This window comes from Phocoena sinus, chromosome 15, assembly GCF_008692025.1.
Source record: "Phocoena sinus isolate mPhoSin1 chromosome 15, mPhoSin1.pri, whole genome shotgun sequence".
NCBI lineage: Eukaryota > Metazoa > Chordata > Mammalia > Artiodactyla > Phocoenidae > Phocoena > Phocoena sinus.
Window position 1 is genome coordinate 78,407,310 of NC_045777.1, and position 13,203 is coordinate 78,420,512.

Genomic DNA, 13,203 nt, shown 5'->3' on the forward strand with positions numbered 1-13,203 from the left:
GCCCAGGACCCCATGGCCCAGGGAGAATGCCCACCCTTCGTGGACTTTAATGCTGATACCAGCTAACACTTCACAGAGCTTACTTGGAGCCAGACCACCTTCTAACACTACACATGCAGCAGGTGAACTTTTTTTTTTGGCCATGCTGTGCAGCTTATAGGATCTTAGTTCCCCAACCAGGGATCAAACCTGGGCCCCGGCAGTGAAAGCACAGAGTCCTAACCACTTGACTGCCAGGGAATTCCCGGCAGGTGAACTTTTATCCCCATCTTACAGGTGAAGAAACTGAGGCAGAGAGAGGATAAACAACTTGCCCACGACTATTTGGCGAGTACACGTACCTCCTGGGGTAGTGTCGAGGCCCAAATGACACCAGGACCCAGAGGTATCACTGAAGAGCAGCGTAACTTAACGGACATAAATTCTGTTATTTATGTTCAAACATAACAAATATTGTTCATGCCTTTGACCCGGGTCAGAAGCAGGTTTGTGGCTGGTGAAGCTAACGTAGCTTAGGTAATCAGAGCCCCTCACATACACCAGCCTCTCTGGAGGCTCTGGGTGGGGAGGGCCCTGACAATACATTCATGGGATCACGTGACTTGTAAAATTTGCGAAAGCAGTATTTTTTGTATTGTTTCCTAAAAAGCCCCCGTCCTCAAATTGTATAAGCTCAGGCCTCTACCTTCATTCATGTCCAGGATATAATTTGTTAAAGGGAGGGGTGGGGATAGGAAGATGCTGTGTCAGGTGTTTATAGAAGGCACAAGGGAGAAGGAGCAAGTCCCAGGGTCGGCCGAGCCAGCTGGATCCTGGCTGTGCACAGCGGTCCAGGCTGGAGGACTAACCCAAGGGAAGCTGTGGACTAGGGTGGGGCATGTGGGGCTCTATCCTTGAGGTGAAAGTAAATCCCTCCTTCAAATTCCTCTCCCCAACCCACCAGAATCCAAGCATGTCCTGTTTCCAGGGCAGTCACAGTTGATGAGTGAATAAAGGAATGGATGGCCCAGCACCTCCTGGCTGAGTGGCCCTGGGCAGCTTGTTTTCCAGGGCTGAGCTCAGTTTCCTCATCTGTAAAATGGGGAGATAACACCCACTGCGTAAGGCAGTGGGGAGAACCAAGAGAGACAAGGTGCAGAAAGTGCTGGGCACGGATTCGCCCTGGAGAAAGCGGTGTTTCGAACCACAGGATGCAACCCAGTCTCAGGCTGGGAAGTCACTGGGGCCCGTCTGCCAACCTGCTGAAGGGCTGCAGTCTGGCGGAGATTTCCAGAGCAGGGCCTGCCTCGTGACAGCTTGAGCGCCCCCTGCTCAGTACGTCCAGCTCTCACTCCCTGAGGGGCGAGCAGGTGCAAGGGGAGTTCCAGGCAGGATCACACTGGGGTTAAACCTCTCTCCTCTCCCAACCCGAGGAGCATTCAGGGATGGTCAATAACCCTAAGGGGCTCCACTTCCCACCCCACAGGGCACTCACATGACACTACCCAGGTCTTGTACAGCCAGAGCCCTTGGTAACTACGATGCCCTTCCATGGCCAGCAGCTTCTCAATGATCCCAACGAAAGTATCACACGGGAGTTATCTATGCCCGTTTTGCTGAATGGACAGATGATGAATGAATGGGAATGAGGCCCAGTTAAGTGAATCACCCAGCATCACACGGCTGGGAAGTAGCAGCAAAGGCACGAACCTGGGCCTGATTTCCCTGCAGCGGCCATGGCCAGCAGGTGCCCTCAGATCCCAGGCACCCCCAAGGACAGCTCAGTGAGGCTGTAAGCCGGCTTGCCTGACCACTTGGGGTTAGAGCTGATGAGATGTCTGAACCACCCGACCTTGGGCCAGGGGTCTTTTTTTTTTTTTTTTAATTGGAGTATAGGTGATTTACAATGTTGTGTTAGTTTCAGGTGTACAGCAAAGTGAATCAGTTATACATATACATACATCCAGTCTTTTTTGGATCCTTTTCCCATATTCGTCATTACAGAGTATTAAGTAGAGTTCCCTGTGCTATACAGTAGGTCCTTATTAGTTATTTATTTTATATATAGTAGTGTGTATATGTCAATCTTCCAACTTATCCCCCCCTTTCCTCCCTGGTAACCATAAGTTTGTTTTCTATGTCTGTGACTGTATTTCTGTTTTGTAAATAAGTTCATTTGTACTATTTTTTAAAGATCCCACATATAAGCGATATCATATGATATTTGTCTTTCTCTGTCTGACTTACTTCACTCGGTATGACAATCTCTAGGGCCATCCACGTTGCTGCAAATGGCATTATTTCGTTCATTTTTATGGCTAATATTCCATTGTATATATGTACCACATATTTTTTATCTGCTCCTCTGTCAATGGACATTTAGGTTGCTTCCATGTCTTGGCCATTGTAAATACTGCTGCAGTGAACCCTGGGGTGCATGTATCTTTTCAAATTATGTTTTTCTCTGTATATATGCCCAGGAGTGGGATTGCTGGATCATATGGTAGTTCTATATTTAGTTTTTTAAGGAACTTCCATACTGTTCTCCATAATGGTTGTACCAATTTACATTCCCACCAACAGTGTAGGAGGGTTCCCTTTCCTCCACACCCTCTCCAGCATTTACTGTTTGTAGACTTTTTGATGATGGCCATTCTGAGCCGTGTGAGATGATACCCCATTGTAGTTTTGATTCGCATTTCTCTAATAACATCTCAACATCTCTCAGTGATGTTGAGCATCTTTTCATGTGCTTTTTGGCCATCTGTATGTCTTCTTTGGAGAAACATCTATTTAGATCTTCTGCCCTTTTTTTCAATAGGTTGTTTGTTTTTTGATATTGACTCCATGAGCTGTTTGTATATTTTGGAGATTAATCCCTTGTCGGTTGGTTCGTTTGTAAATATTTTCTCCCATTCTGTGGGTTGTCTTTTCGTTTTGTTTATGGTTTCCTTTGCTGTGCAAAAGCTTTTACATTTAATTAGGTCCCATTTGTTTGTTTTTATTTTCATTACTCTAGGAAGTGGAGGGCCAAGGGTCTTGAGCACTCTGGTCCCGAGCCTTTTCCAGTATAATCCTGGCACATCCACGCTGGTGGGCTGGATCAATGGATAATATCAATGACAGCTAACATTTTGAGGGCACTAAGTATCAGGCACTGTCTAAAGGCATTAACATGTATTCACACATTTCAACCCACAAGGCAGGTACTATTAAAGTTCTCATTTTACAGATGGGAAGACCGAGGCCCAGGAAGGTTAAGACACTTGTCCAGGGTCACACAGTGACAGTCTCCAGGGTACCCACTTTACCCGTCTCCCTGGTCACTCTGTGGTTCTGACCAGGAGCGGGTGCCCCAGCCTGGACCCCACCCGAGCCCTGTGGGTCCCCCACCCTGCCCAGTCCCGGGGATCCAGCTCACTTACATGGGGTGGAGTGCTTGGGTTGGGGGGACTCACCAGCACACGGTCTCCCAGGCGCAGGTCCTTGTCACCCCGCTTCACAGAGCCGCTGTCGGAGAGGTTGGAGCCCGACTCGTTGCCGGTCTTGACGGAGCTGTTGAGGACGCTCTCCCGCAGGGGGATGACGCGGCTGGTGAGCGGCGGCGTGGCCGTGCCCGAGTGCAGCGACAGGTTCTGGGTGGTCAGCGACTCGACCGAGTGCGCGTCGCTGCCCGAGCCCTCGGCCGCAGGCTGCCGGGTCAGCTTGGAGGGCCGCGTGAAGATGCCCTGCAGGGCCGGGCACTCGAAGTAGCGCACGCCGCCCACGGCGCCGTCGTTCTTGCCCACCGGCTCGTCCAGCACCACGCCCGCCCACTGGCCCGGCGCGAACTGCGTCTCGCCCAGGTACTGCACCACACCCGGCTTCACTCCATTCACCCACACGCGCTCGCCCACCACGAAGTCCCCCACGAACTCGTCGCCCACTTCGGCCGCCTTGGCGCCGGGCTTCTCGGGGGCGGCGGGGGCTGCGGCCGGCGGGCCCGAGGCCTGCTTGTGCAGGGGGGAGCCTGTGGAGGAGGAGAGAGGCGGCGGTTAGGGCTCGGGTGGGGGCTGGACCCTCGGCCGTCCCAGGAGCGCGTAGTCCAGCTGGCCGGGGGGAAACTGAGGCAGGCGGGGCTGGGAGTGGGGCCTGGGGCGGGTCTCATTCTTCCTGGGCCGTAGGCATCCCCGGGTGGCTCCCTACTCTGCCAATCCCTCTGGAAAGTTCTAGGGATGAAAAGCTCAGGACCACTGCTCAGGGTCACTCGAAATTGAGGGCAGAATGAACCCATGACCGAGGGTTACAAGCTGCTACTTCCGCATCCCGGTGGGCTCAGGCCCTCAGCTGTTACTTTGAGGCCGCCCATGGCCCCATGTGGGACTCAGGTCTTGTGGGGGGATCTCTGTGCCCCCCACCTTCTTCTCCAGCCAGTTCTGGGCCCCACGAAAGGCTCCTTACTGTTCCTTGGCAGCTGACCACAGACATCTCGGAACAAGGAAGGAGCCAGAAAACCCTCTTATTCCACTCCTGAGTCTCCCTCTCCTCCCCGGTCCCCAAGCTGCAGGCCAAGCCTCAGGGCACACAGACCAGGAGAAGGGGGTGGGAGGCGGAAGCAAGCACTTAACATCATTGCTGGACTGAACTCCAGGCTCTCTGGCCTGAACTGGGTACCCTAATCCAGCCCCTCTTTACAGAAAGAATGACCCTGAGACTCAGAGAGGCCAGGGCCTCGCCCAAGGCCACACAGCAGAAATGGGGACTCAAACCCTTGGAGGGGGCCTGCCTCCCAGGCCTGGGCTCTGATGTGCTCTAGACTCAGAAGAAGAAGGGAAGGGTGGGCAACCTGCTCACAAAAGGACAAAGCAGAGCTCAAACCCACCATGCTTTGTGCGTGTCTGGCTCCTGGGCCCCACGCAGGGCCTCCTGTGCAAGCGGATGCCGGCAAGCCTGCCCATTTATACCTCAAGGTCTGGAGGCTGCCCCTCCTTCCTGCCAGACCAAGTATCAGGCAGGGAAGGACTCATCCTTTTCCTCCTCTACTCCAGAGGCTGACAGACTTCTCAAATACAGATGGGGACAGGAGGCAAGCAGACACTGCCATGCCCCTATCAGAGTTGCCTGTGTTTCTGGTCCTTTCCATGGGTAGCCAGTAGAGGGGCCACAGGGGCAGCGGCTCCACCAGCATCCTCTTTGTACCCAAGGCCAAGGAGCCTGGGGCCGCAGGCCTGGCTGCATGCTATCTCAAGGCTGGAAGGACAGAGCTTCCGGAGGATGAGGAAGCCACACAACTCCAGGGCAGGGCTGACATACGAGCTCCAGCAGGCAGGTTCTCCCTCCGGGGCACTGGTAGTGGTGGGAAAGCATGTGATCAGCCAGGGCCTGGGGAGCCAGGACGGGCGTCCTAACTGAGGGGCAAGGGGCTCCCTCTCAGCTGTGAGCTGGGCTCCTGGGAAATCAGTGAGCTTTGCTACTGAACTTGATTAACAACCAGAGTGATCACACCCACGAATTGATGCTCTGTGCTAAGAGGCAGACATACATACAGTAGCTCATTGGACCCTCAGTTAACCCTGTGAAGTGATTCCATGATCCCATTTTACAGATGAGGAAACTGAGGCCTGGAGATATCAGGTGCTTTATCTAGGCCCCCCAGGCAGGAGGCAGCAGCGCCAAGGTCCGGCCATCAGCCCCTGGCTCTTGGTGCAGGGCGCTTTCATTCGTCCAGGAAATGTGCACAAGGCACCCGCCATGCCAAGCCCTAAACTACAACCACCCCAATCTTGGACTCCTCTGCATGGACCTGTTTCCTAGACTCTGACCAAACCCTAAAGTTCCCTTCGAGCAGGGAACAATCTCATCTTGTACTCCTTCCTGCAGAGGGATGTCTCCTTCTCCTTCTGTGGGACCCTGGGGGTGGGGGTGGGGGGTGTCCCCAAGGCTCTTCTCTTCCACCCCTGAGATCTCACAAGGTGGAGGCCACAGTGGCTGAGGGAGCAGACCCTGGAGCCCCGCCTTGGTCTCCTCACCTGCCCTCCGCCACGGGGCTGCTGTACAGTGATGGACACAAAGCCCTAGGGACGGTGCCTGGGCCACACAAGTGAACAAGTGCTGACCGTTCTTACTGGGATGAAAATGACTGATCCTCAAACTAAGGGATTAGAAAAAATTTAAAACCACAAAAGGATCAGGGGGCAGAAGAAGGGCTTCCAGCAAGTTCTGGTGACCTTGGACCCATGGCTCTGCCCCCACCACACACACCCCCCACCAGAGCAGCCGACCTCGTCCTGCTGTTCCCTGTGCCTGGGCTGAGCTCCGGGTCCCTGGTTCTCATCTAGGACAATCTGTTACAAGGAGCTTCTGCTGGGATCACAGCAGTACGGGGCCTGGGAACCCCGCTAGGTCAGGTGGGCCCGTTCCTTAAAAAAAAAAAACCTGCTCCGAAAAGCAGCCACAGTGGGAGGAAGCCACAAGTTAGATGGTGTTCCAGGTCCCTCGTAACACTGCCCAAGCAGCCCGTGGGTCCTGCTGACAACGAGGGGTCAAGGTTATCATCATTAAAACAGCAGCTACCATTCATGAAGTGAGGCTACGTGCCCTCAATGGACTGGGTACTTTTTTTTATATATATATAAATTTATTTATTTTTTTTATTTTTGGCTGTGTTGGGTCTTCGTTGCTATGCACGGGCTTTCTCTAGTTGCGGCGAGCGGGGGCTACTCTTCGTTACGGAGCACGGGCTTCTCATTGTCGTGGCTTCTTTTGTTGTGGAGCATGGGCTCTGGGCATGCAGGCTTCAGTAGTTGTGGCAGGTGGGCTCAGTACTTGTGGCTTGTGGGCTCTAGAGCTCAGGCTCAGTAGTTGTGGTGCACGGGCTTAGCTGTTCCGCGGCAAGTGGGATCTTCCCGGGTCAGGGCTCAAACCCGTGTCCCTTGCATTGGCAGGCCGATTCTCAACCACTGCACCACCGGGGATGCCCTGGACTGGGTACTTTTTCTGTATTATATTCTTATCTTGCAGGTTAGGAAACAGAGGTTATAAAACTTGCCCAAAGTTACCCAGGCAGGAGCCAGGCCCACCTGGTCTGGCTCAGAGCTTCCCTGTAAGGCAGGCATAGGAGGTGTCTAGCAGGTGTCAGTGCCCTTCCCATATCCGTTTCCAGAACACTTCCTCGTGCTGAGGGGCTCTGTGATGTCTGCTTAACGGAATAGCCATGGCTCAGGTGAGACCCTGCCCTACCTGTTGTCTGTGCAGAGAGCATAGAGAAGGGTCCCAGGTCGAGGGGGACCCAGTGTGGCTATTCTTGGCAAGAAGCTGCCTACTCAGCTGTCCTCCCAGCTGTCCTGGCCCAGGCAGACCCCCAGGTAATCTCCTTTCTTGCCCACCCCTGCCCCTTCCAGAGGTCACAGGGCCCGGGGACCAGTTGTTTGAACAGCTGCTAAAATAAAATCCAGGTCACGAGCCTGGCGACCACACTTGGGTTTTCTGCTGCATTTTTCCTCTTTGGTGCTCCAGCCTCACAGGCACAAATCTTCACCCACTCCCCCGCTCACCCGGGGCAGCTTGCAGCCGCCTGAGCTGGGGAAAGTGTGGCAACCCCACTAGAGCCCCCTTCCCTCCAGGGAGCCGTTAGTAACGCACTGGCTGGGCCTGGCCGAGCCCCTTCCCATATCTGGGCCTCAGCTTCCCCATGGGGCAACAAAGGGCGAGGTCAGAAATTGCTAAGGTACTGGCCAGCACTGACATGCTACAAGCCCCACCTCTTCTCCCAGAGGAGGGGGTGTGTCATCAGAGCTAAGAGACCTGGCTGATGGGCTGAGCCTCTGGGGTGGTTCTGGAGGCTCCCTGAGGGCAGGGCCTGGGCCTCCCCGCCCTCCTAGTTCCCACATGGACCAGCAGCGGCTCGGCAAAGCCCCAAGAAAGCAAAGGGCAGCAACAGACTTAAACCTCATGCCAGCACCTGACCCTTCCCCAGACACCAGGCACAAGGGAATTGACTGCTGATTTCAAGTTCAAAGTAGAACTTTGATAAAAAGGGCTAAAGGACATGGTGTGGAGTGACAGCAGCTGGTGGCCTGTTCCAACGTGAGCGGGGGGCGCTCAAGGCGGGGGTGGTGGGAGGTGCCCAGATGAGAGCGCATCCTCCCCTGCTTCCGCAAGGGCTTTGGTCCTGCCCTGCCTGGGAAGCGGAGACAGGCATTTTTCATACCTGCTGAATCTCAGCCACCAGGGACCCCATTCGTTGAGCACCCAGTGTCAAAGTGGGCCCAGCAAAGCGGTGGGGGGAACACCAGGACCGCAGCTACAACTCAGCCGGCCTTCTGCCTGGCAGGAAGGCACCAAGGTCCACGGGGCCCTGGGGTTGGGGAGAGAGGGCTCATTGCAAACAGAGTTGGGAGCACCTCCCAGAACCTCTGCCCTGACAGTCACAGGGCTCGTTCCCTCACCTCCTCAGAGCAGCCTTCCCTGACTGCTTCACCTAAAAGCGCACCCACTTGCAGCACCCTCTACTCACTTCATTCTTCAAGAGATTTACCCCGTCTTCACCTGTGTATGTCTGCCTCCAGACTGAAATGGAAGCTCACACGGGCTGTTTCCTCTCCAGCACCCAGCCTGGTTCCCCACAGCAGGCCCTCCATGCAAGCTGCACTGCACTGCCGGCTCAGAACTGGGGCCCACACCGGCTCTGTGCTGGGTGCACGGAACAGTCAACAATCCGAGCTGCAGGACGTCGCTCCCATTTCTTCAGTCAAGGAATCTGAGGCTCACTCCAGGCAGTTTCCGGTTCACCTGGTCTCCCTTCCGCCTTTGTACCTCCCTGAGCCCTTCCCATTTTCCCTGTGTTTCCAGAGGAAAGCTAAGAACCCTCTTCTCCTTTTAGAAGCAAACCTCCATCCCGCTTTGGTCTTCCCTGGGACCCGCCTCCCCGCCACCTCTCTCCTCTCCCCGCGATGGCCCTCCGACAGAGGTCCGAGCCCACGGGTGGCATGAATACCTCCCTGGCCCACAAAACAGCTTCCCTCACCTCGCCCCCTCCTGCTGTCACCCATTCTCCTTCCCAGCAAACAAGCTTTTCTCTCTCTAAATGTTTCTTACATAGATCATTCATGTCCAGTGCAGAAAAATTTTTAAACATAGTTACTGATTAAAAAAATGAAAAGGACCTGGGCTTCCCTGGTGGCGCAGTGGTTGAGAGTCCGCCTGCCGATGCAGGGGACACGGGTTCGTGCCCCGGTCCGGGAAGATCCCACACGCCGCAGAGCGGCTGGGCCCGTGAGCCATGGCCATTGAGCCTGCGCTCCGCAACAGGAGAGGCCACAACAGTGAGAGGCCCGCGTACCACAAAAAAAAAAAAAAGAAAAGAAAAAAGAAAAAGAAAAGGATCTATAGTTCCATCATATAAACATAATCACAGTTAACATCTTGGTGTGTGTTTTTCCACGCTTTACCCTGTGCATGTAGGGGTGTGTGTGTGTGTGTGTGTGTGTGTGTGTGTGTGTGTGTGTGTATAGTACTTAAAAGTCAAAAACACAAGCCAGGCTGTAGTCACATATTACTCGGTCCTCTGCTCTTCCTGCAGTTGGTATTTTTCCATCCAGAGGTGTCTAAAAGGAAACGGTTCCATGCCCTAATAAAACTCTGCTTCCCAGTCCCTCTCTGACCCTCAGCTCCTGACCCCTCCCCGCTCTGGAAACTTCTCCTGCAAGGATGCCTCACTGCACTGCAGGGGGCCCTTCCCGGCCTTGTGGTGCCTGGCCCTGCTGTCCATGCTCCTCTCAAGGCTCCCTGTTCCTGTGACAGGACTGGGGCCTCCCCAGTCCTCCACCCTGGCCCACACTGGTGGTCCTCTCCGATGGGGTGGTCTCCATCCACTACCTCTCCACCTATATTCCAGCCAGTGCTGTGCTGGGAAAGGCTTAACTAGTTCTCCAAGAGAAAATAATAATAATAACCCTGATTTTGTAGCCTTTGCCAATTTCCACAGTGTAAATTCTCCCACCATGATCCATCTCAAGCTACCAGCATGATGCCACTGAACACAGAATTGGGAAGAGATTATATATAGTATTTCCAACGTAGAGTAAATAACCTCAAAGACACAGATGCTGGGGACTTCCCTGGTGGCGCAGTGGTTAAGAATCCGCCTGCCAATACAGGGGACACGGGTTTGATCCCTGGTCCGGGAAGATCCCACATGCCATGGAGCAGCTAAGCCCGTACACCACAACTACTGAAGCCTGCACGCCTAGAGCCCATGCTCCGCAACAAGAGAAGCCACTGCAGTGAGAAGTCCGTGCACCTCAATGAAGAGTAGCCCCTGCTCACTGCAACTAGAGAAAGCCCATGGGAGCAACAAAGACCCAATGCAGCCATAAATAAATAAATAAATAACAGAACAAAACAAAAAGAACACAGATGCTACAAAATCTTACTAGTAGTAAATAGTAGCTTTTTTACCAGTAGTAAAATAGTAGTAGTAGTGGTATAAACACTACTAGGAGAACCACTAGAAGTCATGAGTTTTGAATATTTATTACCTATGTTTTTAATAGAATGTACTTAATTTTGGGCTTCCCTGGTGGCGCAGTGGTTGAGAGTCCACCTGCCGATGCAGGGGACACTGGTTCATGCCCCGGTCTGGGAAGATCCCACATGCCGCGAAGCGGCTGAGCCCATGAGCCATGGCCGCTGAGCCTGCGCGTCCGGAGCCTGTGCTCCGCAACGGGAGAGGCCACAACAGTGAGAGGCCCGTGTACCGCAAAAAAAAAAAAAAAAACCCACAAGAGGGGCCTTGGAGGGACCCACAGTGATGATATGACATGCACCAAGGAGCATGATGAAGTTGGCCCTTTGCCCCTGAAAGCCAGAGGGAAAAAAAGCGTATCTATAAATGTTCCATAGAACATAGTTCAACAAGATGTTAATAAGTATCATGAAAACAACACCTTAATCTCCAAATTCAAACAACTTGAGGAACAGGGGCTTAAGCAAAGTTAAGGTTACTTTGCTGCAGGACTTGTCAGAGCCTTTAATGTGCAAAAGAGCAGTGTGATGACTTAGGAAGGGCTATAAATAAGTTGACTACATAATTTATAATCCAAAACTAGACACGGTGGAGAGAAAAGAGGTGCTATTAATATAGTATCATGCCAAGACCACAAGCATAAACTAGGGCTGTCTCAGGCAGTACACGGTCACTCTGGCCTAAAATTATAGCATTTTTTTCTCTGTGTCGCCTAAGGAAACCCTGCCTGCCCATCAGGCCAGCTCCACCACCCCTCACTGGCACTGCCACCCCACGGAACTCCATTCTTCCCTGATTGGCACAGCCTGCCACCCAGGCTGCCAGGGTACACGTCTGCACCCCACCCAGAAGACAAGCCCTGGGAGGTGGGGTCCACACAGACCCCCTCTCCATCCCCGGGGCCCCAAAATGGGGCTGAAATATACCCTGGCCACGACCCTGACCCCCCCTCCTTGGTGGCCCCAATGCAACATACATAAATGCCCCACAAACCCCAAAGCAGCTTTCTGCTCTAAGATCCCGGCTCTCCTGGCAGGGACTCAACACCGAGGTCCAAAGGAAGGGATGGGGTCTCTAGAGCATTCCTCAAGGGCGCCAGCTTTCCCACCGTGAGCCCCCCAGCCCGGTCAGTCCCTTGACAGCACCCCGCCCATATGGTCTCTGGAAAGACCCCTCCCAACCCACTCTGACCAAGGCAGGGCCCGCCCCCTGTGGCCACCACAGGCCCGGCATCTCCCCTGCTACGCCGTCTCCAGCCATCCATCCCCGCAGAAGGGACCCTCTACCAGGCCGTTCCGGGGCGGGCCCCAGTCCCAAGGATTGCTCAGCGTCCTTCCTGAGCCAAAGGGAACTCAGAAGCCCCCTTCTGTTCCCCTTACTCCCAAACCAGGGGGAAAGAGCCCCTACCCAGCAGACTCAGCTGAGGCCCCAGGGAGAAAAAGATGCGGGAGGCTTACCCTGGAAGGAGCAGAGCCAGCTTCCCATGGAGAAACCCTGCTACAGCCACGCCAGCCACGGCAGGCAGGCAGGCGGGCGGGCGCTGGCAGCTGGGCCCCTGCTCCCCCCAGCTCCCCCCCCACCGCCCCCATTCCCGATCGATTCTGGGCGTCGTCAGGAACATTAGGAGGCTGCCCTGCCCCCCGCCCATCCGCAGCCCAGCCACAGAAAAGCTCAGCTTGGCTTTCCCCATCCTGATGCCATTAAAAAGTTCAGGATGTGGTCAGAGGAGGAGAGCAGGAGAGCTGACCTTGAAGGGGGTGAGTGCCGCCTGGAGCCAGGGCTAGCTGTGCAGGAGCAAGGGCTGGCAGCTGGTCCGGTTCTGCCCAGGTTTGCGCAGCATCTGGGACAGGTCAGTTAAAACGGGGATGAAGCCACCTACCCTCGTAGGGAGCATGGGGATCAAGGTGAAAGACACTAACCTCCGCGGGTGGAGTGGAGTGGGGTCAGTGTCTAGGACTAGAGGCCAGCTGTGAAGCTCTGTGGGACACCCCACCCCGGGCACGTCAGGCTGGCTTCCATGTCTGGAGCACCCACAGGGTGTGGGAGCACCCGGGCCCCAGCTCAATAAGCCAGAACTTCAAAGCTCTGGGCCCCTTGGGGGAGATCAACATATAGGAAGTGGACCCTGCCCCAAGTGGCCCGCTGCTTTTCTGAGGGGGACGCCCATGCACACGTGTCCTCGACCTCCTGTGTCCTGGGTCCCCCACGTGTGCAAAGGCCACAGGCACACTGGGGGATAGCCGTGACCAACCTAACGAGAACAGATGGCTCCTCCAGCCCCGCCCATCTAGCCGGTGCCTGAGCAGAGTGTAGCAGTGGACTCAGGAGTCCAGCCACCGCAGCTGCCTCAACCCTGGGGGCAGCAGGTACCAGCAGCCTGAACCAGCTTTACACCAAGCCCAGCCCTGCTACCCTCTGGCCCTGTAACTCTAAGCAACTCAGCTGAGACCTCCAAGCCTCAGTTCTGTCATCTTTCAAATGGACAGAAGAGCAGTTCTCTCACTCAGTTGTTAATGAGAAAGAAATGTGATAAGACACCTGCTGCAGGGCCGGCTTGTGACACACAAGTGTCAAACGCTGTCCCTCCTAGATGGGAAATCTCTGGGGCTGGACCACAGGGCAAGGGGTGGGAGAGGCCCTCCAAGGGTCCTCCTGCCCCAGTGGGGGGCAAGGGCAGAGGGACCTCACAGTGGCCTATGGTCTGTCCCTGTCCCTAGAGC

General features: G+C 54.7%; 1 protein-coding gene across 6 annotated transcripts in view; it reads right to left on the reverse strand.

Annotated features, from left to right (window-relative positions):
* The window catches only part of CLIP2 (CAP-Gly domain containing linker protein 2), a 77,149-nt gene that overhangs the window by 40,129 nt on the left and 23,817 nt on the right, over positions 1-13,203 (reverse strand). For all 6 annotated transcript variants that reach the window (XM_032604166.1, XM_032604167.1, XM_032604165.1 and 3 more), the window contains exon 3: positions 3,438-3,988. In XM_032604166.1, the coding sequence (XP_032460057.1) occupies positions 3,438-3,988 (551 nt within the window). The remainder of the gene's footprint in view (positions 1-3,437; positions 3,989-13,203) is intronic.